At 47.4% G+C, this 21,816-nt stretch overlaps 11 protein-coding genes across 11 annotated transcripts; 6 read left to right on the top strand and 5 right to left on the bottom strand.

Moving 5' to 3' along the window:
- Positions 1 to 1,326: 1,326 nt before the first annotated feature.
- On the bottom strand, positions 1,327 to 3,175 carry F5147DRAFT_630395 (FAD/NAD(P)-binding domain-containing protein). Its single transcript, XM_041432770.1, has 3 exons — positions 3,057 to 3,175; positions 1,885 to 2,999; positions 1,327 to 1,832 (listed from the first exon to the last, which is right to left on the bottom strand). Exons 1-3 carry the CDS (start codon positions 3,116 to 3,118, stop codon positions 1,438 to 1,440), a joined length of 1,572 nt encoding a protein of 523 aa, XP_041296610.1. The 5' UTR covers positions 3,119 to 3,175; the 3' UTR covers positions 1,327 to 1,437.
- Positions 3,113 to 4,265, top strand: F5147DRAFT_430323 (uncharacterized protein). Its single transcript, XM_041429805.1, has 5 exons — positions 3,113 to 3,171; positions 3,225 to 3,402; positions 3,461 to 3,706; positions 3,822 to 3,907; positions 3,956 to 4,265. The coding sequence occupies exons 2-4, from the start codon at positions 3,277 to 3,279 to the stop codon at positions 3,897 to 3,899; spliced, it is 450 nt and encodes a 149-aa protein (XP_041296609.1). The 5' UTR covers positions 3,113 to 3,171; positions 3,225 to 3,276; the 3' UTR covers positions 3,900 to 3,907; positions 3,956 to 4,265.
- On the top strand, positions 3,696 to 5,349 carry F5147DRAFT_430303 (uncharacterized protein). The gene is made up of 4 exons (XM_041429804.1): positions 3,696 to 3,752; positions 3,810 to 3,907; positions 3,956 to 4,214; positions 4,271 to 5,349. Exons 3-4 carry the CDS (start codon positions 4,065 to 4,067, stop codon positions 5,138 to 5,140), a joined length of 1,020 nt encoding a protein of 339 aa, XP_041296608.1. The 5' UTR covers positions 3,696 to 3,752; positions 3,810 to 3,907; positions 3,956 to 4,064; the 3' UTR covers positions 5,141 to 5,349.
- On the bottom strand, positions 5,314 to 7,569 carry F5147DRAFT_677597 (guanine nucleotide exchange factor). Its single transcript, XM_041436138.1, has 7 exons — positions 7,411 to 7,569; positions 7,253 to 7,360; positions 6,953 to 7,197; positions 6,640 to 6,903; positions 6,497 to 6,588; positions 5,761 to 6,446; positions 5,314 to 5,712 (listed from the first exon to the last, which is right to left on the bottom strand). Exons 1-7 carry the CDS (start codon positions 7,490 to 7,492, stop codon positions 5,405 to 5,407), a joined length of 1,785 nt encoding a protein of 594 aa, XP_041296607.1. The 5' UTR covers positions 7,493 to 7,569; the 3' UTR covers positions 5,314 to 5,404.
- Positions 7,570 to 7,659: 90 nt separating this feature from the next.
- On the top strand, positions 7,660 to 8,150 carry F5147DRAFT_677594 (uncharacterized protein). The gene is made up of 3 exons (XM_041436137.1): positions 7,660 to 7,768; positions 7,819 to 8,012; positions 8,060 to 8,150. Exons 1-3 carry the CDS (start codon positions 7,696 to 7,698, stop codon positions 8,081 to 8,083), a joined length of 291 nt encoding a protein of 96 aa, XP_041296606.1. The 5' UTR covers positions 7,660 to 7,695; the 3' UTR covers positions 8,084 to 8,150.
- F5147DRAFT_677592 (20S proteasome subunit) lies at positions 8,151 to 9,357 on the bottom strand. Its single transcript, XM_041436136.1, has 7 exons — positions 9,300 to 9,357; positions 9,204 to 9,247; positions 9,050 to 9,144; positions 8,918 to 8,999; positions 8,705 to 8,860; positions 8,430 to 8,647; positions 8,151 to 8,379 (listed from the first exon to the last, which is right to left on the bottom strand). Exons 1-7 carry the CDS (start codon positions 9,320 to 9,322, stop codon positions 8,206 to 8,208), a joined length of 792 nt encoding a protein of 263 aa, XP_041296605.1. The 5' UTR covers positions 9,323 to 9,357; the 3' UTR covers positions 8,151 to 8,205.
- A 96-nt stretch (positions 9,358 to 9,453) lies between these two features.
- F5147DRAFT_677590 (uncharacterized protein) lies at positions 9,454 to 14,928 on the top strand. The gene is made up of 20 exons (XM_041436135.1): positions 9,454 to 9,616; positions 9,674 to 9,806; positions 9,857 to 10,006; positions 10,057 to 10,422; positions 10,475 to 10,690; positions 10,740 to 11,225; positions 11,277 to 11,388; positions 11,443 to 12,018; positions 12,069 to 12,353; positions 12,402 to 12,829; positions 12,883 to 13,129; positions 13,179 to 13,286; positions 13,337 to 13,584; positions 13,637 to 13,723; positions 13,772 to 13,840; positions 13,889 to 13,999; positions 14,049 to 14,172; positions 14,224 to 14,396; positions 14,445 to 14,632; positions 14,688 to 14,928. Exons 1-20 carry the CDS (start codon positions 9,579 to 9,581, stop codon positions 14,755 to 14,757), a joined length of 4,215 nt encoding a protein of 1,404 aa, XP_041296604.1. The 5' UTR covers positions 9,454 to 9,578; the 3' UTR covers positions 14,758 to 14,928.
- A 488-nt stretch (positions 14,929 to 15,416) lies between these two features.
- On the bottom strand, positions 15,417 to 16,340 carry F5147DRAFT_677587 (60S acidic ribosomal protein P1). Its single transcript, XM_041436134.1, has 4 exons — positions 16,289 to 16,340; positions 16,063 to 16,128; positions 15,760 to 16,005; positions 15,417 to 15,703 (listed from the first exon to the last, which is right to left on the bottom strand). Exons 1-4 carry the CDS (start codon positions 16,289 to 16,291, stop codon positions 15,683 to 15,685), a joined length of 336 nt encoding a protein of 111 aa, XP_041296603.1. The 5' UTR covers positions 16,292 to 16,340; the 3' UTR covers positions 15,417 to 15,682.
- A 72-nt stretch (positions 16,341 to 16,412) lies between these two features.
- F5147DRAFT_607079 (eukaryotic translation initiation factor 3 subunit G-domain-containing protein) lies at positions 16,413 to 18,013 on the top strand. The gene is made up of 7 exons (XM_041432351.1): positions 16,413 to 16,468; positions 16,522 to 16,562; positions 16,618 to 16,706; positions 16,788 to 16,958; positions 17,009 to 17,159; positions 17,214 to 17,594; positions 17,649 to 18,013. Exons 1-7 carry the CDS (start codon positions 16,455 to 16,457, stop codon positions 17,669 to 17,671), a joined length of 870 nt encoding a protein of 289 aa, XP_041296602.1. The 5' UTR covers positions 16,413 to 16,454; the 3' UTR covers positions 17,672 to 18,013.
- Positions 18,014 to 18,385: 372 nt separating this feature from the next.
- Positions 18,386 to 19,179, top strand: F5147DRAFT_677585 (Pre-rRNA-processing protein TSR2-domain-containing protein). The gene has a single exon (XM_041436133.1). It carries the CDS (start codon positions 18,506 to 18,508, stop codon positions 19,136 to 19,138), a length of 633 nt encoding a protein of 210 aa, XP_041296601.1. The 5' UTR covers positions 18,386 to 18,505; the 3' UTR covers positions 19,139 to 19,179.
- Positions 19,180 to 21,762, bottom strand: F5147DRAFT_677583 (translocation protein sec63; the record flags this gene model as incomplete). The annotated part of the gene is made up of 11 exons (XM_041436132.1): positions 21,536 to 21,762; positions 21,380 to 21,488; positions 21,221 to 21,335; positions 21,118 to 21,170; positions 20,976 to 21,062; positions 20,750 to 20,921; positions 20,364 to 20,700; positions 19,994 to 20,311; positions 19,720 to 19,946; positions 19,439 to 19,666; positions 19,180 to 19,387 (listed from the first exon to the last, which is right to left on the bottom strand). The coding sequence occupies exons 1-11, from the start codon at positions 21,648 to 21,650 to the stop codon at positions 19,181 to 19,183; spliced, it is 1,968 nt and encodes a 655-aa protein (XP_041296600.1). The 5' UTR covers positions 21,651 to 21,762.
- Positions 21,763 to 21,816: the final 54 nt, after the last annotated feature.

Genomic DNA, 21,816 nt, shown 5'->3' with positions numbered 1-21,816 from the left:
GGATCCAGTCAACGGAAAGTCGGTAAAGGAGGACGAGCCGGTAGATGGTGAGGGCGAGGATGAAGGGAAAATGATAGGGGGGCCATGTGACCGATGTTACTTGTAACACTTTGTAAAGCTTGTTGTTGATGTCCATGTAAGCATTACAAGAGAGTAGGAACAATTTGGATAGTTCCCTATCTCCATTGAAGATGGGAGGGTGGTTTATCTTGTATTCAAATTCTTTTCCACTACTGGTAGTGGTGGTAGACATGTTGAGCAGTGGTATGGGGGTACTGAGGTTCAGGGCCTGTAGTCTTGGGGTGAGTGATGTCAGATTTGCCACCTGCACTAGCTGTCTTGCTCAGCCAGGTCTTTTCTTTCGGTTCAGTGTCTTTCTTGGTATCGGACACACACAGATAGGTGGTGTCTATACAACTTAAATCTTTTGTTATGAACTAGGATAATTCTAACAACAACAACTCAACAGAGTTACAATTGTTGAGATTCTAAGTCTCTCAGAAAAGAGAGAGAGTTCAGGACTTAGTCGAAGGAGTGCTTCAACTAAGAATCAGGTATCAGACGACTTAAGATTGGGGGTCTTAAGTGAAGGATGTTCTGGTAAAACCTAGTAAGATTCAAGTAAGGAATACAAGTGTAATACACTGTGCTTAAATAGATCCATATGTGCACACAGACCAAGATAATTGTGAGAAATATCGTACACACCAAGAAAGGAAGGCATATTGTATAAGTACAAGGGTAAACAGATAGTGATTGTAACAATATCTGGTCTGAATTTGCCATTTATATCTACAAAAACCAAGTTCTCACTGATTCCCTGATGATGGTAACTGCCATAGGGTGGTGGCTGTCATATGAGTGACAGATGTAACATATGCTATTGAACTCATACCATGTTTTGGTGAGAAAGTGGCCAGTGATATTTCATCAGTCACTTGTTTGGAATGCTACAAGCATTTCTTTTTGAACAATTTTGTGGACAAAGAGAGCTACCATACATTTAGTACTGAATTTGCATAGACAGTGGCTCAATTAGCATGGTCAACTATTGATATCACATATATTGTATTGTATCTGTGAGCCTATCACATCTTATTAACAAAAGATAACTTGGTTTATGTTTTATTAGCCAGATTGGTGAGCAATATTGGTGATCAGGCATCTCCGCCAATTGCATGACTTCACTACTGAAGTTGTAAGTGTTCATAAGTGTCTGTAACATGCATAACATTTCAGTCATTTTGCAGATGCACAAACCCATACTATTACCTGATAATCATATGATAAGAGAGGGCTCTCAAATATTAATGACACTTGGAAGTGCTGGTTAACAGACTCATATTTAAAACACTAGGTCTTATACATAGATGAACAGTCCTCCATCCCCCTCATCCAGCAAGCAGATATCTTGTATGATATATAGATAGTTGTGTTCTACCAATGCATGTCATTACCTTCTCCCTCCTCCATCTCAGCTAACACAGGCCACAACACAGTTTGCTCACATCCTTGATTCATCTCTTTTATCTCTCTATTAAGAGAAGATGCTGCCTTTCTAAAGGTAGCCTCAGCAACTATTGCAGCTTCATCTACCCCCTGTGTTGTATGTGGGCTTGACGAAGGCACAGCCAGGAGCCCTACCAATGGATCTGAGGTACTGGCTGTACACGAATTTAGTTCCTGCATATAGAATGTAGAACAAATCAATGTTTTCTGCTGCTGTTGCTCAGCTGGAAACAATAAGAGAACAGCTGTTAGGTAAGGGCGTAAAAGGATCTCAGCCGAATGGACGGAATTGGTAAGAAGAGGCATTGAGATATACAAGATACCTAAAATGAATTGAGGTACTGCCAACCATGAATTGAAAAAACGTCACCGTACCTTTCCCAGAAGGGGCCGACATTGTACCTGGACCCGCTGTCATAACATGCACAGCAGAAATAGCCGATCCCCCGTGTAATGACCCCGGCGGAAAGACAAGAAGTAAAGAATCCGACACTTCTGACGTTCCCGAATCCTCGTTATCCCACGGCAAAGTAATTGGCCCATCAACGACGGCAATACATCGCGCCACTGCAAATGGCCGCGGGGAGCCGTAGGATGTTATACTCGGACGGATGAAATCTGCTAGGGTGCGAAGGTGTCCTGGTAGAAGAGAAGTCGACGATATCAGGCATCGACAGTGAAGACGGTCTGGAAAGTCGTCAACTTCAATAGCGAACCGGGGTAGATCTGATGTCAAAACTGGGTGTTCTGGCTCAGCGGGATCGACAGACGAGATACTTGTAACGGATCGTCCCAGAACATAAACACCTCCCCTCACAGCAGCTGCCCGACAAAAGCCTTGTGCAATTTCGCCCGAGCCACCGTAGTAGCCAACAAGAAATGAGGATGGTCCATAGCGACCAGATGCCTTCAGGTAAGCGCGGATACGATGCAGAGCGAGAAGAGTCTTTTCTGCAATAAAAGAACAATATCCAAGGGCATAGGTGATGGCCCGAGCGGTTGCCTCACTGAGCAAAAAAATCCTATGCAAGAAATCGAGCAAGGGCGAATTTTCTTGGCCATGCAGCTCCTTGCTATTCTCGAAATCTCCAGCAGCAAACATAAGGAAACGCGTGACCCTCCTCTTCTCTAAGAGACTCATCGCCTTGCTCTGAAAGATGTCATCCTTGCTCTGAGGCACATCTTTCAACATCCCACCATCATAAATAACAACGCGACCAAGGAGCTTGAAAGATCCATAGCGAGAAACGCCAGATGCAATGAGGGACGAAATGAAAGGGCCGATCGATGGAATGACCGAAGGACCCAATGAGACTGAGTACTGTCTCGCATAAGGTGGGAGTTCACCATAATGGGTGACGGAACGATCGTGCTCTTTACGGCGATTAACCCACTGCACGAGTTCATCTAATGAGAGGGATGCTTCGTCTGCACCGTAATATGGATTGGGGTCAATATGTGCGACTTTGAAGCCAGCTTTGGAGAGAGCACTGATAGATTCCTACTGAGTACAAGAACATGGTGTGCGAGTGTCAAATTTTGCTCACGCAGCAGTTATAGACTCGATCAGACCGGTGCCAAGCACGATAACGTCAAAGTGATTATCCATTGCCGCAGTGATAGAAGAAACTGATTCAGATACAGAACACTCGCAGCATTCTGGCAAGTCCTGAACCAACCTGCCCTTAATCAGAATGGCTCACGTGCTTATCGAGCCAAAATTTTGGACTTCCTACTTCGCAAATCTGTATCCTTCACTTGCACACCATGGCAAAATCAGACAAGAAGGCAGACAAAAAGACAGCAGATAAGGCCAAGGCTGCCAAACCAGCCGCTGCCTCACCCGCAAAAGCAAAGTCGCTAGCGTCGTCCAAAGAGATTTTGGCCAAGGCTGTATGTATTTCCTGTCGTTCAACCGTCCCCTTCTGACCTTTCTACACGACCTTCATAGAAAGTACTCAAAGCATCGAACGGAAAGGCTTCCGTTAAACGTGCCAACGACGAATCATCTGACGATTCCTCAGACTCCTCTTCGGAAGATGAACAGCCTAAAAAAACTGTGCTAACGTCAGACTCTGATGATTCATCGGAAGAAAAAAAGCCTGCTAGTACCCCGGCCAGCAAAAAAGGAAAGAGTAAAATGGAGATCGATGATTCCTCTGATTCGTCTTCAAGCGACGAGAGCTCATCAGATGAGGTCCGTGACAAGGATGTAGTGATGCAAGATGCTCAGCCTGCCAATGGTGAGTGATGGATGATACTAGTCTGCGCTCAACTTGATTTTTTATCGTATTCTTCAGGCAAAAAGACAGATAAAACCAAGGCGGCCAAACCAACCGCCTCGCCCGGAAAGAAAGTCAAATTGCCGACATCATCCAAGGACATTTTAGCTAAGGCTGTATGTATTCGCCTTTTCAGTCTTTCGATTTTTACTCAACATCCACAGGGAGCACTCAAAGCATCGATTGCAAAAGCTTCCCAATCAAGCGACGAGTCCTCGGACTCCTCTTCGGAGGGTGAACCACCCAAAAAGGCTACCCCTGCTTCAGACTCCGATGACTCATCGGATGATGAAAAGCCAGCCAGTGTCCCGGGCGGCAAAAAGGGGAAGGGTAAAGAAAGTGGTGATTCTTCCGATTCTTCGAGCGACGAGAGCTCGTCAGATCAGGATGGGGACAAGGGTACTGAGGCTCAGCCTGCCAAGGGTAAGCTATTGATCGCAGTGGTCGTCTATCAATCTGAATGGTCTACAGGCACCAAGCGCAAAGCAGAAGCAGAGCCGTCCGTTGCCCCAAAAAAGGTAAAATTGGTTGATGGCGATGCCGCTCCTAGCGTATCGATCGAGGAAACGAAAAGTATTTTCGTTGGTCGGCTATCATGGAATATCGACAACGACTGGCTTGCGCAGGAATTTGCCTCCTGCGGCGAAGTTGTCTCTGCTCAAGTACAAACAGATCGCGCAACCGGAAAGTCGCGCGGTTTTGGCTATGTACACTTCGCATCCGCAGATGCGGTTGAAAAGGCTCTCCAAATGAATGGCAAGGAAATTGATGGACGACCTGTCAATATTGACAAAAGCACTCCGCCGGATAAAAGCACTGTCCGTGAAAACCGGGCAAAATCTTTTGGCGACACGCAGAGTCCAGTATCAAGTGTTCTCTTTGTTGGGAATCTTAGCTTTGGTGTCAACGAGGACCAACTTTGGGAAGTCTTTGGCGAGCACGGCGACGTTAAAAGCGTTCGTGTTCCAACGGATCGTGACTCGGGAAGGCCGAAAGGTTTTGCCTATGTCGAGTTTAGTGCTGTGGAGGCCGCACAGACAGCCCACGGGCAGCTGCAGGGTTACGAGCTTGACGGCCGCAGCCTTCGCTTGGACTATTCCCAACCAAGAGACAACGCCGGGGGTGGACGGGGTGGGGGTCGTGGAGGATTCGGCGACAGAGGTCGTGGACGTGGTGGGTTCGGTGGCGGTGACCGCGGACGTGGACGTGGTGGGTTCGGTGGTGATCGTGGTGGGCGAGGACGCGGTCGAGGTGGTGACCGTGGTGGGAGGGGTGGCGGCAGAGGCCGAGGGGGCGCACGCACTGGAGCCGTCACTCAGTTTGAGGGGTCCAAGATCACTTTCGATTAGACATTTTGCGATGTCATTCTGAGCTCCTATGGACTGCTACACGGCGCTACCCCAAAATGATGACTTCCCACTTTCAACGTGGCCCAAGTCGTTGCATATCTTTCGTATATACATACATATGCACAATGTTCTATCGCTGCGGTTGACAACTTGATCTATCATACTTCATTAACTGTGAATTCAAGGTAAAGGGGGAAAAGGGATGGTAAGTAAGCTACTCGCAAGTCCATGTGATAACTTCATATCCACCATTGCTGAGTCAGGTTAGCCCATTTTACCCTCTTGAAACGCCTTGCGATAGGGATTCTGACTCGGAGGTAGCGCACCAGTCTTCTCCAAACGATCAAATAACACAAACAACTTCTCCGCTTCGTGTTCCTTCTCTTCATCGGTCATGTCGATGTTTTCCGAGGGATGCTCAACGGTGCCAGTGATGGGGTTGATGGGTAAACCTGACGCAGTAGTCGGTGGTGCGCCAAAGGTCGCGCTGACAGGCGGTGCACTGACAACGCCTTTGTGAAAAAGGAACCCAGCAACATTGCCGTACCCGAAATAACCAGCAAGGGTTGTAGCTAAATTTCATTCGTAAGTATAACCGACGGGAGGTGCATATGACGTACCGTTTGAATCACACATTGCATACAACATTTCTCCCATGGAGTCCTTCAATCTACTGTGATACACGGATGCAAGGAGTCTCAAGCATCGACCCAAAAGATCTGCTCTCTTCTCCAAAGGATGCGTCCTGTCCAGATCTTCAGGCACCAACCACTGTCTTATTCTTGTCTTGGCATCGTCATCACCAAGACAGAGTCGTGTGATAAGTAGAACAAGTGGGCACACGATTTCATCCAGGGATGTGTCCCCATCAATCTTGCATAGATCTCGCACTGCAGGATCATCTGGATCGATATCACCTGGAAGGAAATGAGTAAGGGTTGTGTCCAGGAGTTCATAAGCGCGTGAAGCGCAGTCAGCAGTGGAAGGCGAGTCCGGAAGTGGAGAGTTGCGAAACGAACGGCGACCGGCTGGAATGTCAGAGGATATGGCGCGTTCAATATGCTCCTTAGGCGTTGACTGGTCATCATGACTTGAACCAGTCAAAGAAGAAGTTGTGGGCTCGGACGAATTGGGCTGTGGGATAGTCGAACGTGAATGTGGGAGAGTACCGAACCATATCGCTCGGGATGACGAGTCAACAGGAATAGTGATTAGCGAGTGAATTATGTGAGTCAGCGGCGACGTAAGGGGATTTGGGGAGGAAAGGGGGATAGTCTGAAAGGCACGAACAAGTGAAGGTAGGATGCTGCAGTACCATGTGAGATACTATGATAAAGATCGTCACAAGGCGCTCACCCGTCAAGCCGCGAATTCCAGAAATCACCCATCACCTTTTGGTCATCAGGAATTCCGGCTAACGCGGGATATTTTAACTCAGAGGGAACCAGCTGCAACACGACTGAGAGTTCGTAATTGTGGTTCAAAACGAAGTGACTGACCTTGGGATAGTGTACGAGGAGATTAAAGGTGAGCTTCAGGAGATCTGTCATGGCATCGCGAGACATCTTTATTCCAGCTTGCATGGACGCGATTAAATCATCCAACTTGAGTGCAATAACATCGATTATTGTTCCATTTCCCGGAAAGTGGGAGTGTTTTGTCTCGACGATAGATTCAATGAAGGAAGCGGATTGATGATGGGATGCAGTACAGAGGAAGAGGATTCTGGATGAGAGAAATGTGTTCTCGGGTGTTGCAGATTTCTAGAAAAAATGGGTTGAATGCAAAACACACGGGGTGGCGGACTCTGACCTGGAGCAGCTCGATACAGATATTTCCTCCATCGATATCTTGACTCAGCAACGTGGTGCGGGCAGGTTCAATGAGGAGTAAGGTGTTGGCAACGCACTTCAAAGCTTCGTTCGATGCATCAGGAGTAGTTTCGAGTTTTATGGCAAGCGTCATAAGACATTTGAGGTTAGGAACTGATGCAAGGACTTGAGCACCGTGGGGGATTCTACCAAGTCCCTTGACTGCAGAAAGAGCGGACAATGCGTCTACGATTGACATGGGATCAGTACGGGGTGTATAGATCTAATAGAGTGAGCAAACCGTCTCTGATTAAGCGGCTGGGCGAGCCATCGATAATGACAGCCTGGAGATCATCGATTATGAGCTGAATGAGTGCTTTACATGAAGGGGGATTGATAGGTGGAGCACCTAAGAAACTAGATTGAAGCAATTAGCCATAAAACAAGATTAAGACATACTAGCGATTGATTGAAGTGTACGTGATATCGTAGCTCTTGGGGAGCTCGATGACAGGGAAGAGTACACCTGAAGCACTGACATAGGAAACAAAGAGCTGTCAAGTATGTCAGAAGTTGTATACTTGTTTTATTTATCTTTCAAGTGGCTTTCAAGCGTACCTTTAATAGCGTCACTATCGTGTAGGCGATCGGCACGGTCGCTTCAGCCTTCCGCCCAAGTAAACATGTACAAATAACATATCCCTTGCAGTGGCGGCCCGCTTCTCAGCCAAGTACTTACTTACCATGCATCCGTCTGTTAAAGTGCTCGCACATAAACCTCTCATCAGCTTCATCGGAAAGCGTGTATGGCCAGCTAGTACGTTGGTTTAATTATTGTCTTGCATAAAAACCTAAATGTCATAATAGCTGCAGGTCCCTCTCACCCTCATCCAGCTGCTCCTCCAGAATGGCAAAAGTCCTTTTCTGAAAAGGCTGTTCCTCACAGCTCACACCGAGCGCCGCAGGAACATCCCGTCTTCCTAGAATTCTGGGACGCTCCAGCACGCTTCTCGAAGCCATCCACCAGATACTTGGAGCAAGTAGAGATCGATGCCATACTGGTCAGTATTTATGTGTAACAAATAATTCAGTGCTCACAGTCGTGCAGAGTGGAGGAGCTTCTTTGCGATAGAATAGATAAATCTGATAGACACCATTTACAATTCATGCCGCGTCACCCCCAAACCTTATCTAAACTACTTTTTCCAAGTTTCCGCAAGCAAATGATTAATTCTCATGTGTGCAACAATGCATCTAGTCCTTTTCTGCATATGCCAGCAAATATCTCTCTACCTCGGCCTCATCCATCACACGCCATTCACCACGAGTCTTGGGGTCCTCGTCCTGAGCAGTTGACACGATCCCAATCTCTATTTCCCCGGCCTTGTAGTCCGTCGCATGAACAGTCGACATTGCTTCTATTGCAATCTAAACAATGTTCAGCTATTCAAGTCATTTTATAGTGTAGTATTCCTCACCTCAATAACCTCCGCTCGACTGAGCTTCTTGCCAGCAGCTGCAGCATCATCAGCTCCCTTGCCCTTGTCTAGCTTCTTCCATTTCTTTTCTAGGTGGTTCATCGCTTCTTGCTGTTTCTGTCCAGCAGCAGTGGCGTGGAACCCAACAAAGTAGCCCGCAGGGTCCAATTTGAAACATTGCGGCCCGTATTCTGGATCGATGCCAATTAGGATCATAGCTACGAGCATATTTATTGTCGTTAGTTGCGAACGACGATACAAAATAGGTGCCTCACAGATGCCTAGGGGCCGCATGCCAGCTCGTTGCGTGTAGACTTGATTGATGTTTGCCAGTCGTCGTGCTAGAGCATCCGGAGTTATCTCGTATCCGTACTTGTATCTCCACTGGACAGCCTCTTGCTGAGCACGTAAAACTTGAGCACGGGCATCAGCTATAACCTACGTCAGCGCAAGTACAAGCTATTCCACAACCAGCATTTTTTGCTCACCGACAAGACCAGTCATGACACACCCAATAGTACGGGTGATGCTGTAGAGGTGCGTAACAGTCGATGCATCCAATAGCTTATCCTGATCTCAAGTAAATACCATGATGACAGCCGTTTCGTAGCACAACGTACTGGGATCTTCTTTTGGGTAATGACTACAGAGGTGTCATATCCTCTGACGGAGACAGCTGTGTGGCCTGAACCAGAGATAGCTTTGAATGCATATTCTAAAGGGGAGCATATGAGCACGCGTCATTACAAGCATGTCCAATCGTCATCAACGCACCGACTTGGTACAGTCGGCCCTCCGGCGAGAAAACAGTGAGATATCTGCCAAATAATTCATAAGCATATAGACAGCGGAACTGGTGAATACTCGAACCTATCGTATGATGTTCTCGACATGGTTTGGAGCAGGATATGATTCAATCACAGACACGCGACGCGCAAGTCTCATCACGGGCATCACGCAAGTATGTCACGGATCGTCACAATTGAGTCACATCACACATTGATGCCCATCGATAACCCAAAACTTGCTTGTGACGGCGAACTGAAATTGTACATATATACACAGATACAGGTTTACTCCTGCATTGTGCATGAGTGACAGGCGTCGTCGCAAAATTTCTCGCTAGCTTCTTTTACTAGATTATTTGCCATGAAGGAGACAGTACCTTCTGAGGCACCAAAAGTTATGTATGTCCAATTTCCTCCTCCAGTTGTCTAAAATTGATTGACGCAAGAACCCATCAGAAAACAGCTACAGTTCAGCTTGCTCAATGCCCAAGATACAGTCAAGATCTCTGAGTTCCAGGTGACTCACCGTGACTTGTATACGCCCGCCGATCGACTTCCCGTCAAAGATGGCGTTTTAGATCGTCGGCTTGTGAGTTTCCCACACCTTCCCATGCACAGTGTGACTTATCACTATCTCAGGGAACGACAGAGAAGAACGCATTTTGCGAGACCTGCGGCCTCAATTCTGTCGATTGCGTTGGCCACTATGCATATATCAAACTGGTGGTCCCAGTATTTCACATTGGCTACTTCAAGCATACCATAGCCATCCTCCAGGCCATATGCAAAGTAAGCCGGTAGACTTTTTATATATTTCCTGCTTAATGACGCGATAAAAGACATGTGCTCGCGTGCTACTGGAGGAACCCGACAGGCGGACATACCTCAAACGCTTCCGCAGACCAGGTCTTGAAAATATCCACCGACAGGCATTATGCAAACAGGTCAATACGATGGCACGAAAGGTCGTCTACTGTCCGTATTGCTCAGCAACAAATGGCGCTGTCAAAAAGGCAGGAGTACTGAAGATCATTCACGATAAATTTCGCGCGAAGAAAACGGCAGACGAGATGGAGAAATGGAAGCGTACATTTGCTCCAGCGGTAGAGGCACAGAAGGAACTTGGGATGTACTTGAACAAGGCAATCCATGAAGATTTAAATCCACTTAAAACCCTCGATCTTTTCAAGAGAATATCTGATGAGGTTTTGCGTTTATGTCTACTTTCAACGTTTACGAGACTAACATCTACTTCAGGACTGCGAATTGCTTGGTCTACGACCCGAGTTCGGTCGTCCAGAAGAGTATATCTGGCAGTACATCTCCGTCCCACCAGTTTGCATTAGACCATCCGTTGCCCAGGATGGGGCTTCCAACGAAGATGACCTCACTGTCAAACTCACGGAAATCGTCTTCACCAATGCTCTCATAAAGCAGGGTCTGTCCAAAGGAGCGCCCACTGCACAATTCATGGTATGTGAGGACTACTCACGGTACTTGCCGTTGCTCAACTCACGCTCAGGAACACTGGGAGTTCCTTCAACTTTCTGTCGCCATGTATATCAACTCCGAACTCCCTGGGGTACCCTCACAAGCTGGTCAAAAGCCGATGAGAGGCTTTGTACAGCGCCTGAAGGGTAAACAAGGTCGATTCCGCGGTAATCTGTCTGGGAAACGTGTCGATTTCTCCGGTCGTACCGTGATTTCCCCTGACCCAAATTTGCGTATTGATGAAGTCGCGGTACCAGAGCGTGTCGCGAAAATATTGACATACCCTGAACGTGTGACTTCCCACAACATTGACGGTCTCAAACAAGCCGTTCGCAATGGGTGTGATGTACACCCCGGCGCTAACTACGTGACGGCGGGCAGCAGTGGTTTCAAGAAATTCTTGAAGTTTGGCAATCGCAATGCGGTGGCTGACAGTCTGAGAATCGGGGATGTTGTCGAGAGGCATATCATTAATGGTGATATTGCCCTGTTCAATCGGCAACCCAGTCTGCACAAGGTCTCTTGTTTTGCAGTAGCTTCAAACCTTCATTGACTTTGTCCCTTTTAGCTCTCGATCATGTGTCACAGGGTCAAGGTTCGTCCTTGGCGCTCCTTCCGTCTAAACGAATGTGTTTGTGGCCCTTACAACGCCGATTTTGATGGCGATGAAATGAATCTTCGTTAGTTTTTTGTCATGCTGAATGATATTCGAACACTTATAATCTCTCGAATAGATATTCCTCAGACGGAGGAAGCAAGGACAGAAGCGCTCGAGCTCATGAGCGTGAAACACAATCTAGTCACCCCTCGGAACGGAGAGCCTGTGATCGCCGCCATTCAGGATTTTATCACGGCTTCCTACTTGATGACCCGTAAAGATACATTTTTCGACCGTCGCCAGTTCACACAAATATGTTGCTATTTTGCCGATGCCGACCTACAGATTGACATACCCCCACCGACGATCTGGAAGCCTATACGACTCTGGACAGGCAAACAGATTTTCAACGTTCTCATGCGTCCTAACAAGCAATCCAACGTATTTGTAAACGTTGAATGCAAGTGCAATAAACCGGAAAAGTTGAAACCTGAACATTACCCTTCCATCAAAGACCCAGCCCCAGATCTGTCTCCGAACGATGCTTGGCTTGTCATCGTCAATAGCGAAATTATGTGTGGTGTCATGGATAAAGCTATCGTCGGCAGCGGGAAGAAGAAGTCGATATTCGGGATAATCATGAGGGACTACGGCCCACATGAAGCTGCCGCAGCCATGAACCGTGTAGCAAAACTGTGCGCTCGTTGGTTGGGTGCGTCTTATCGTCAATCAGACACGTTTCACGTTTTAATTTTCTTCCAGCCAACTTCGGTTTCTCCCTCGGAATCAACGATGTCATTCCAGGGCCTATCCTTGCGTCAAAGAAAAACCAAATGGTCGAGGCTGCTTACGCTGAATGTACAAACCTCATTACGCAGGCAAAGAAGGGGAAGCTGGAGAACAAACCAGGATGCAACCAAGAGCAAACACTTGAAGCTATGATATCTGGAATCCTTTCAAGAGTCCGGGACAAGGTCGGAGATATTTGTATGCAGGAGCTGAGTCGACATAACGCACCTCTAATCATGGCAACTTGTGGTTCTAAAGGTTTGTCCCTCGGATTCCGTTTTTGTCAATGTCGCTTAGTGTCACTAGGTTCCGTGATCAATGTTTCTCAGATGGTTGCTTGTGTTGGTCAACAAATCATTGCGGGTCACCGTGTTCCAGATGGTTTTCAAGATCGTTCTCTACCCCATTTCCAGAAGAAGTCGAAAGAACCTCCATCCAAAGGTTTCGTTAGAAACAGCTTTTTCAGCGGTCTGCTACCGACAGAATTCCTGTTTCACGCCATCTCCGGTCGTGAGGGTTTGGTCGACACCGCGGTGAAGACCGCTGAGACCGGTTACATGCAGCGACGTTTGATGAAGGCACTAGAAGATCTGACCACTCAATATGATCTATCAGTGCGCAACTCGACAGGCGGCGTTGTACAGTTCAGATATGGTGATGATGGCTTGGATCCTGCATGTCTTGAAGGTGATGCGCAGCCAGTCGAGTTCGAGCGGACATGGACGCATGCTTTGGTGTGTACCGAAAATTACTGTCTATCTGGTTCAGATGTCTCACCTTCTTGCAGGCAATAGGAAACCGTCGTGGTCGCGGTTTACTTCCCTTCGAGATCGTGGAACTTGTCGATCTAGAGCTCAGGAAACCGAAGTTCACCAGCGAGTGCACACCAACATATGTTGATACTATACGAGACTTCATCGTTCAGCATATCGCTCATCATCTCGCAAAGATGCGCAAAAGCCAGGGAATGTTTGAGGCTCTGGAGCGCTCAGATGAATGGGATCGTGATACCGACTTGTCTATGGGAGCTTCAGGTTTGCACAGAAAATGCGTTTGCTCCCTGCGTTCTGACACATTCTTTAGCCGCTTCCAAGGCTATTGTAGATAACAAGGCCAAAGTTACCGAGTCTCAGCTCCAGCATTTTCTTGCTTTGTGCTGGAAAAAGTACGTCAAAGCCAGGATTGAGCCCGGTAAGTGGAGTCTATACAATTTACCTTCAGGGAAACTGAGTGCAGTTTAGGTTCCACTGTGGGTGCAGTTGGTGCTCAGTCCATTGGAGAACCAGGGACACAAATGACCCTCAAGACTTTCCATTTTGCTGGGGTCGCTTCGATGAACGTCACGCTTGGTGTTCCGCGAATCAAAGAAATCATTAACGCATCCAAGACTATTAGCACGCCCATCATTAGCTGCAAGCTCGTCACTCCTAACAGCGAGCCTTCTGCACGTATAGTCAAGGGCCGCCTTGAAAAAACTCATTTGGGCGATGTAAGACATTTTCAGCCTATGAGCCTAGGATGTCATTCTGAATTTTGTGCAGATTGCTGCTGTTTTTGAAGAGGCATGGGCGCCAGAGTACATTTATATTGGTGTAATTATAGATATGGATACCATCCAGAAGCTCCAGGTCAGTCCATTAACATATCTATCAATGTGTGCTCACTTGTCGCATCAGCTTGAACTCACTTTGGACGATATAAAGTGGGCAATCGTGGCCACGAGAAAGCTCAAGATTAAACAAGAAGTGAGATCCGTGTCATGTATATGTTGTCACAAAACTTACTGTCGATAGTCCATTACAGTTATTCCTCGCAGAAACCGCTTGCGCATCTATATTGATGGAACAGACAAATACTACAAGTTGCGAGAATTGAAACGAGTTTTGTCGGATGTGGTAGTCAAGGTCAATCATTTGGTCTTGGCCGTAATCAGTATCTGAATCATTGCCACAGGGAGTGCCAACTATTCAGCGCGCCGTCATTAACATAAAAGAGAAGGACGACGTTAAGGGAAAAAAGGGAGACAAGGAACTACTTGTAGAAGGCTACGGACTACAGAGGGTCATGACCACTGAGGGTAGGCCTTTCTGTTCTTCAAACTAGTCGTGATTTGCTGATCTAGATGTAGGGATTGTTGGCGAGGCTACGACTTCCAACCATGTAATTGAGTCAGCAAAAGTCTTGGGGATTGAAGCAGCGAGACGGACCATAATCGACGAAATCCAGTATACCATGCAGAGCCACGGAATGAGCATTGACCCCCGTCATGTCATGTTGCTTGGCGACGTCATGAGCTACAAAGTACGAGTGCGGTGCAATATCGATTTCTCTTACTAATTGTGCACACAGGGAGAGGTTCTTGGTATCACTCGCTTTGGTGTCGCAAAAATGAAGGACAGCGTTCTGATGCTTGCCTCATTCGAAAAGACGACGGACCATTTGTTTGATGCAGCAGCCTTCGGGAAGAATGACAGTATCGCTGGTGTATCAGAAAGTATTATTATGGGCAACGCAGCTGCAAATTGCGGAACTTCAATGTAAGTGTGATCATAGTCTGTGACCCATTCATACTCCTGACGGTATCTTTCCCAGGCCTGCTTTATATTCACCATCGCCTCACATAAGCAAACCACGAAGATTATTATTTGAAGATGCATTATAAAGGTTATTTCTCCACGGGGCCAAGTACCTTATTTTTCTATATATCTACCAACGTTTGTACAAGAAGAGCTGTGTGCGCAAACTAAGCCGTGGCTTGTTATTTATGGAAATGTCGGGTAGTGTCGAATTCATGCTTGTGAGGCTGCTTGGCCGAGCAATGAAGAAAAAAAAACACGCCAGTAACGAGTGATTACACCAAAATTTGAACATTCGACATAATAGAACTAGAACCTGTATTCGCGGCCACGTGCACGCCTTCTCTGGAGCAGAAAGACCGAACGCAAACCATTGATTTGAACGCGTATAATTATTCTAATCATATCAACCGCTCCATTTTCTTGTGGGCCCTCCCTGCCTGTTCCTCAAACCAAACCTTTCCCTTGCGCGACAGATCGCCTTGTCCGCCGTGCACATGAAGTACCGTAGGCGGACACACGCCTTCGAAGGCCATGCTATCCTCGTTGTCCCTCCCTAGCTTTTCCTGTCCTGCACCCTCCCTCCCGCCGCTGGTCATCACCTTCAGTGTTGTCAACGGCAACTGACGAGACGAAATCGATTTGTTGTGGTGCCACTGATATTTTCCTTACCTTCCCTGTATTTTCAGGCATAGTTTCAATAACACCGCGTCCTCGAGTTTCGACTAGAGGAACCTGCGGATCAGTTGCTTTCAACTACAGGTATTACTTTGGGCTTGAATGACGTATTGTACCAACAGCAATTAATTTAACGGACTGCAGGACAACTGCGGGATGAGGTTTATATCATCAGTAAGCTCTCATCGTTCTCAAGCAATCATCCAGATGGGTTTCAGATGTTGAATTCTGTGCGTAGCACAAAGTGGCGCGAGAGATACAACGCAGGATGTAGAGAGTGAACCCATGTGACGTATGCAGTGGATGAATAACATAATAAAGGAAAACTGCAGATTAGTCGAACAGCCCGAAGCCCTGTGAACGAACATCAGCACCCCGTGGTGACTGGAAAGGGAGACCTCAGCGCGTACCATATCGTCGTCTGACTCCTCTTTTGCTTCTTCCTTCTTCTCCTCTTCTTTTGGTGCTTCAGCGGCAGCAGCACCACCAGCGGCAGCAGCAACGGGTGCACCGACAGCCGGTGCACCTCCACCAGCACCGACGTTTGATAGCAGATCCTTCACATTCTTTCCCTCCAAAGCCTTAGCAAGAAGAGTTGCCCAGATTGGCTCGAGCTCGACCGAGGCAGCGTCAGTCAAGGCGAGTATTTTGTCAGCCTGCATATGCCTCTTGAGCTACGAGAAATATGGATGTGAAACCTGCAAGATACGCACGGTAATTTCAATACCCTCATCGGCGAGGATAAGTGCAGCGTAAGTTGCGGCAAGTTCTAATGAGGCCTGCGCATCGCAAAGGGAGGAACGCGTTAGCGGTTGTGACAATAGAGGTACTACATCCAAAGTGCGGGTTATCAATCCACCATTTGGACTCGGATTGTTGGTGTTTCAAACCGATCCTGCAGCGTATTCTAACCATAATATGTGCAAGACAAAAACTTACCATTGAAGAGGGCGATTATGTCGTGAGCTTGGGGACGTCGAGGGCGATGTGGAGACTAGTAATCTTGTAGATGAGGCTGCAAAATTCCGATCACGTGGACAGCACTGCCACCATTATTCTGTAAAGAGTCCATGCAGCACCAGGAACATACTTATTCAGTGATAACATGGCGGCAGCAACGTAGGTTGGGAGTTTCCAGGGTTCAGACTGTCAAGTTTACAATTTTTTCACAGTATACCCAAAACTTCTTGGGCAGATGATGTTGACGAGCTTGGTGAATACCCACCCTCGCGTCCACAATCACATCGCAGTCTGACGTTCTCAAATAGATCAACCAAAGATTGAGGATTATGTGGATGAGAATGGCATTCGTGTCACCATCGAGTATGCTATAAATGATGAGGGAAAGAAGGTCAAGGTACGTCTATCTCGTCTGCATGCTATGTCTCATCTGTACCATCTTCTATGTCGGCGTTTTTTACTGATAAATTTCTGCAAGATAACCCGTAAAATAAAGCGTACGCTTCAAAAATCCGTCGTCGAGCACACAGTTGCTGAACGCAAGAAATGGGCCAAGTTTGGTAAGGAACGAGGGAACAAGGAAGGGCCAGATCGAGCGACGACTACAGTAGGAGAGAATGTGACTTTGAAAATTAGTGCAGGCAACAAGGTTTGTTTATAAGTTCATCTACTCTTGGACCAGACTGACAGTCATAAAAGTCCTCTGAGCCGGAGGTAACACCCGAGCAAAATATCAAAACCGAACTTGCAAAAGCCGGTGCAGGCAAGGTTATATGTCGTCTTTGCAAAGGCGATCACTTTACTGCCAAGTGTCCATATAAGGACTCTCTCGCTGGTCTCGAAACTGCTGGTTAGTATTTTTCATTCACTTAATGCTCGATCTCATTGACGCGGATACGGACAGACCTACCGCCAGCTGATGATGCGGCTGACGTACCTGCTCCTGCAGCCAGCGGGGCGACTGGTGGAAAATACGTACCACCATCAATGCGTGGTGGTGCTTCTCGTCCTGGTGAATCCATGGGACGCCCAGGCGGTTCTCGCGAAGACCTCCCCACACTCCGTGTCACCAATATCTCTGAAGACACGCAAGAATCTGATCTTCGCGAGCTTTTCGGTACATTCGGGCGTGTAGCGAGGGTTTACGTCGGCCGTGACCGAGAGACGGGTATTGGCAAGGGCTTTGCATTTGTGTCCTTTGAGGAGCGCGCTATTGCGCAGCGGGCAATGGAAAAACTAAACGGTAAAGGTTATGATAATCTAATTTTGAGCGTACAATGGTCGCGTGAGTATTATTTTTCAACGCAGTATGACCCGAGCTGATCTTTGTGATTATTAGAGCCAAGACCGGACGGCCGCTGAGTTTGTGCTCCAACGAGAGTCGACGGAGACACATGTAACGATATATGTCGACAACAATATGGCTCTGGATTTTAATCGATTCGTTTTGAGATTTTTATCAACACCGACACTTTTCGAGACGGAAATAATAAAGATCGAGAGGTACCTGGACGGGATTCTCGCTCGGTTTGTGCCTTGAAAAGGCTTTGCGGTCAGTTCGGCTTGAAAAATGCAAATCCGATGAGTATCGACGGGTAGGTTATCCGCTACTATCCCCGCCCCGCCACGGTGCATGCAGAAAGCTACAAGCAGTTGAACTTATTTTTGACTACGAACGAAAAAATGACAGCCAATACGATTTTCGCCAACCTGTCATTGCAATATCCGAAGGCGAGCAGATTGCGTGTAACGCAATGATAAGATGTCCCACTACTTAGCATCTTCTGGCAATCAATGTGCCTTGCTCGACATACGAACATGTGTATTATCACATCGCATGTAATATTATGCATATCTTCGAGGATAATAATAGGAGATGAGGCACGCAAGGAGTATACATTAATGGGCCTGCAACATTTCCAGTGGAAAGTCAAGCTCGATTGTCAGCCTTCAGCTTGCAAACCAAGGGTGTTTAACTGTGATTTGTGTTTGCTGCACTCGATGTATGTGTTGTCGCTACAGTACTTATTGATTGCGAAATTTTATAAATGAGTCAGAGATGAGCGCTAGCGCCCTACGCCAGTACCCTGTAGATAGATTAACTGTAAAGTTGTCTTGCATGTCACAGGAGCACTGACAAGTAGATTCCATACGGATCGCTTACTAAGCGATCTAACTCATCTTTCACCATTTGCGATGGCTTCAGACACGTCGCCCATATCAGTCTTATTCGCGCGTGGCATACTAGCCCGCCTCGCGCTATGGCCAGCTCTTCGCATTGCTGTGCACCAAAATTGGGGAGGTCCGCAAAGCGCACAAAAACAGCGCTGGTTAGCGGGTATCATCATAGATGAATTTGAAGCGTGCCTTCCATCAGCATCTGCTTCATTGACGGCTTTCGATTCGCATCAGTCAACCCCCATGCATTCATCACACACACTCCCTGAGCCAGACACCGAATACATAGAAACGATGCTGCTCCAGATCATGGATGACGAGTTTGAGGTTGCGCTCGAGGATGGAAGCGCGTTCGACGTTGCTAGAGATGTTGTGCGTTTGTGGAACGATGCGAAAGAGGGAAAGGATGGATATGTCAAGGATCTGGAGATGCAAGCGGATCGGACGAAAGGAAAAATGCCACAATATGAAGTGGATGCAGGGAGTGCAAGTGATTGGGAAGATAGCGATGGTGATAACGAGGACGAAAGTGGAAGCGACAGCGAAGATTTCGGGGAGGAGGTCATTCCACAGCTGCTTGACCATGCAAAGGAAGTACCAGACATCGACGAGGATGGCTTTACTACCATAAAGAGGAGGGGAGGCAGATAAAATACCAAAATGTGTAATCTAATCAGACAAGATATGCAACATCTAGTCGCTATCTGAACTATCATCACCATGCTGCTCCTCATCGGTCGAACTCTCGTCCTCGCTGTCCTCTGGCGCAGCTGTACGCTTTACAGTTCCTCCGCGCATTGCAGCCATCTGACCGGCCAATGTATCCTCCTCAGGATCAGAAATCTCATCCTCCGCTGTTTGCTCCTCCGCATTGAGTGCAGATATGTCATCGATTTTGAGCTGTGTGCTACATCAGTCATCGCGACACTGCAAAGTCAAACGAGAACTTACCGAAATGTCACGGCACAACTCCTCACCTACAAGCGTATCGCTGACCAGGTATACCTTCCAAGTGAACAAGCCCACGTTAGGGGGAGCCTGGAACTGTAACTTGTAGGAGCGGTAGTCACGTTCCTTCCCGGGGCTCGACGCGGGTACGTCTGAGATCTTCATTGGGGGGACAACAATTCTGTTCGACTTGTCATCAGCAAGGACAAGCCACCATCCTGGCTTGCGCAGCTGTGAATGTTGCAATCAGACATGCAGAGACGACACCAAAGGAAAAGACAAACCCCTGGCCAGTGAGGTGCGTGAGCCCACGCAGGTGTCGCCCCCTCGATATCCTCCGCATCCTTTCGGTTGTTCAAAAATTTGTCGTCTTTTTCCCTGTCCTCTCGAATGGCCTTTGCTGATTTTTCCGAAACAGATGAGGGTGAATCGGTTTGAAGTGGCTGGCGAAGACGCAGTTTGACGAGGAGGAAAACGATAGATGACGGTGTGACCAAGCGTTCACCGATAACTAAAATGAAATAAGTACCGAGTTGATGATCACAATGAAGAACAAACCCTTGAAAGACATATCCACAACATCCAACCGACTCCAACCCTCGACAGCCTTCCGTGCTTCCGTTTTCCGAATATCTCCATTGTCCTCGAGTCGTGATATGAACGAGACAAGGTCTTTCCCTTCTGGTTCATCAGCATCACCATCGAAGCCAGGTAATTGAGCTTGTGGTGCAACAGTTTTTCCAGGGAGAAGAGCTTGCGTGACGTAGGCGTGCAGACGCATCACCATCAAGGTGGGTGTTAACCAACTCCGTGCAGCCGAGATTCCTAGCAGTGCGTTGAGCAGTATCGGAGACTGCAATAATAACTTGGCTTGTTCTGGACGCGCAAACGATCAGAAACGTCATCACATCCTGAAAGTCAAACCTACCTTGCTTAAGCGCCTCATCGTTGATTTTTAACCTTAAGAAGTGCGCATACAACAGTACCAACGCCCGCTGCTTGGTCCCTTCGCATTTTCCATCAGGAGCCACGAGATCCTTTACCTCCCTCCATTGATCGCCCATTTTTTCACCGATCTGTTTCTCGAGCTCCTCTAATCCAACTGCAGTGCCTGCCCACGTAGTCTCCCAGCAGTATGCCTGGCCCAGCGCACTAATGACCTCCTTCATGCCGCTGTTGTCCGTGAGCGCCTTGAAGAACGCAGCAGCAGTCTTTGCATTAATCCCATCTTTTGTTTTTTGGCGGTTACCAAACCACCAGCGACCCTATGCTTTGTAAGGACCAATCAAGGTGAGGCGATTGCGGGGAACATACCACAAGCGTGGGGAGTGCGCCACCGAAGAGAATGCCATATACACCGAGGACCCAGATATTGTTTTTGCCCTCAATAACCCACTTTGGCAAAGCAATGCCCATTGAGACTTCTTGTCGACCATCGGGATGCCCGAAAAGTTCCCAGTTGCGGCGAATGGTCTCGTCTGTTAACCTTGAATGGTGTTAGTGGGATCACACCTGACTACGAATTCGACATACGACGTACGACTTATACGCCTTGGTAATGTCCACGAAACGGTTAGCGATGTCCTCTACTGTCTCATTAATGGTTGCTTTGACTTTGTCGGGATGACTGAGAATGATGAGTTTGTATGCTTCATGCACAGTATAAGAATTCAGACGCGTACTATATTCGTGATAATTCTTTGAAACGCGACTTGATCTCCTTCTCCGTTGCTCCCTGCATGAGATGAGCAACCAAAGAGAGCGGGTATATTGTGTTCTACATACCGTGCCGATTTCAAGGATCTCGAATGGATTATAGACCTTGTTTTCTATTTCTGCATGTGCAACTTTGAATGAGAGGAAGGCGACAGCAGCCCAGCCCACGGTAATTAATAGTGCCCTTTTAGAGCGTGAGTGGCATTCAAAACCGCGCAAATGTCTCACTTTAGGGTAACCTTTGGTCGGAACAGGGAGCCACGCTGGTGCTTCCTCACGTCGGCTCTACGCTGTATACAGGGTGTGCATTGGCACCCATTATCCAGCTCTGGGCGTTCTGGACATTTTTTAGTCAAATTCGCAAGAACAAAGAAACATGCTCACTGGAAGACACGCTTGCAAGTGATGAGAGTGTGACAGGCAGCAGAATAATAACAAGAACAGAAATAACGAAATAGGCGGCCATATTGCCTGCCTCATCATAGTGATAGTTCGCCATTGCCGCAGATTGGCGACAAACGATTAAGTGCTAGTCCGTCCAAAAAATAGAAAGAAACGAGTTTGAACGAAAGTCGACGTGGCTTGAGGAGAAGTAAGTGCATAAAGTAAATACACCCGTGGGACATCTAGATTCTAGACTATTCATCATTAAGATTTTCCTACTT

Source organism: Suillus discolor (assembly GCF_016758755.1).
Source record: "Suillus discolor strain FC423 chromosome Unknown F5147scaffold_9, whole genome shotgun sequence".
NCBI lineage: Eukaryota > Fungi > Basidiomycota > Agaricomycetes > Boletales > Suillaceae > Suillus > Suillus discolor.
Note: the sequence above shows the minus strand (reverse complement) of the source record. Positions and strands in the feature narration are given on the sequence as shown.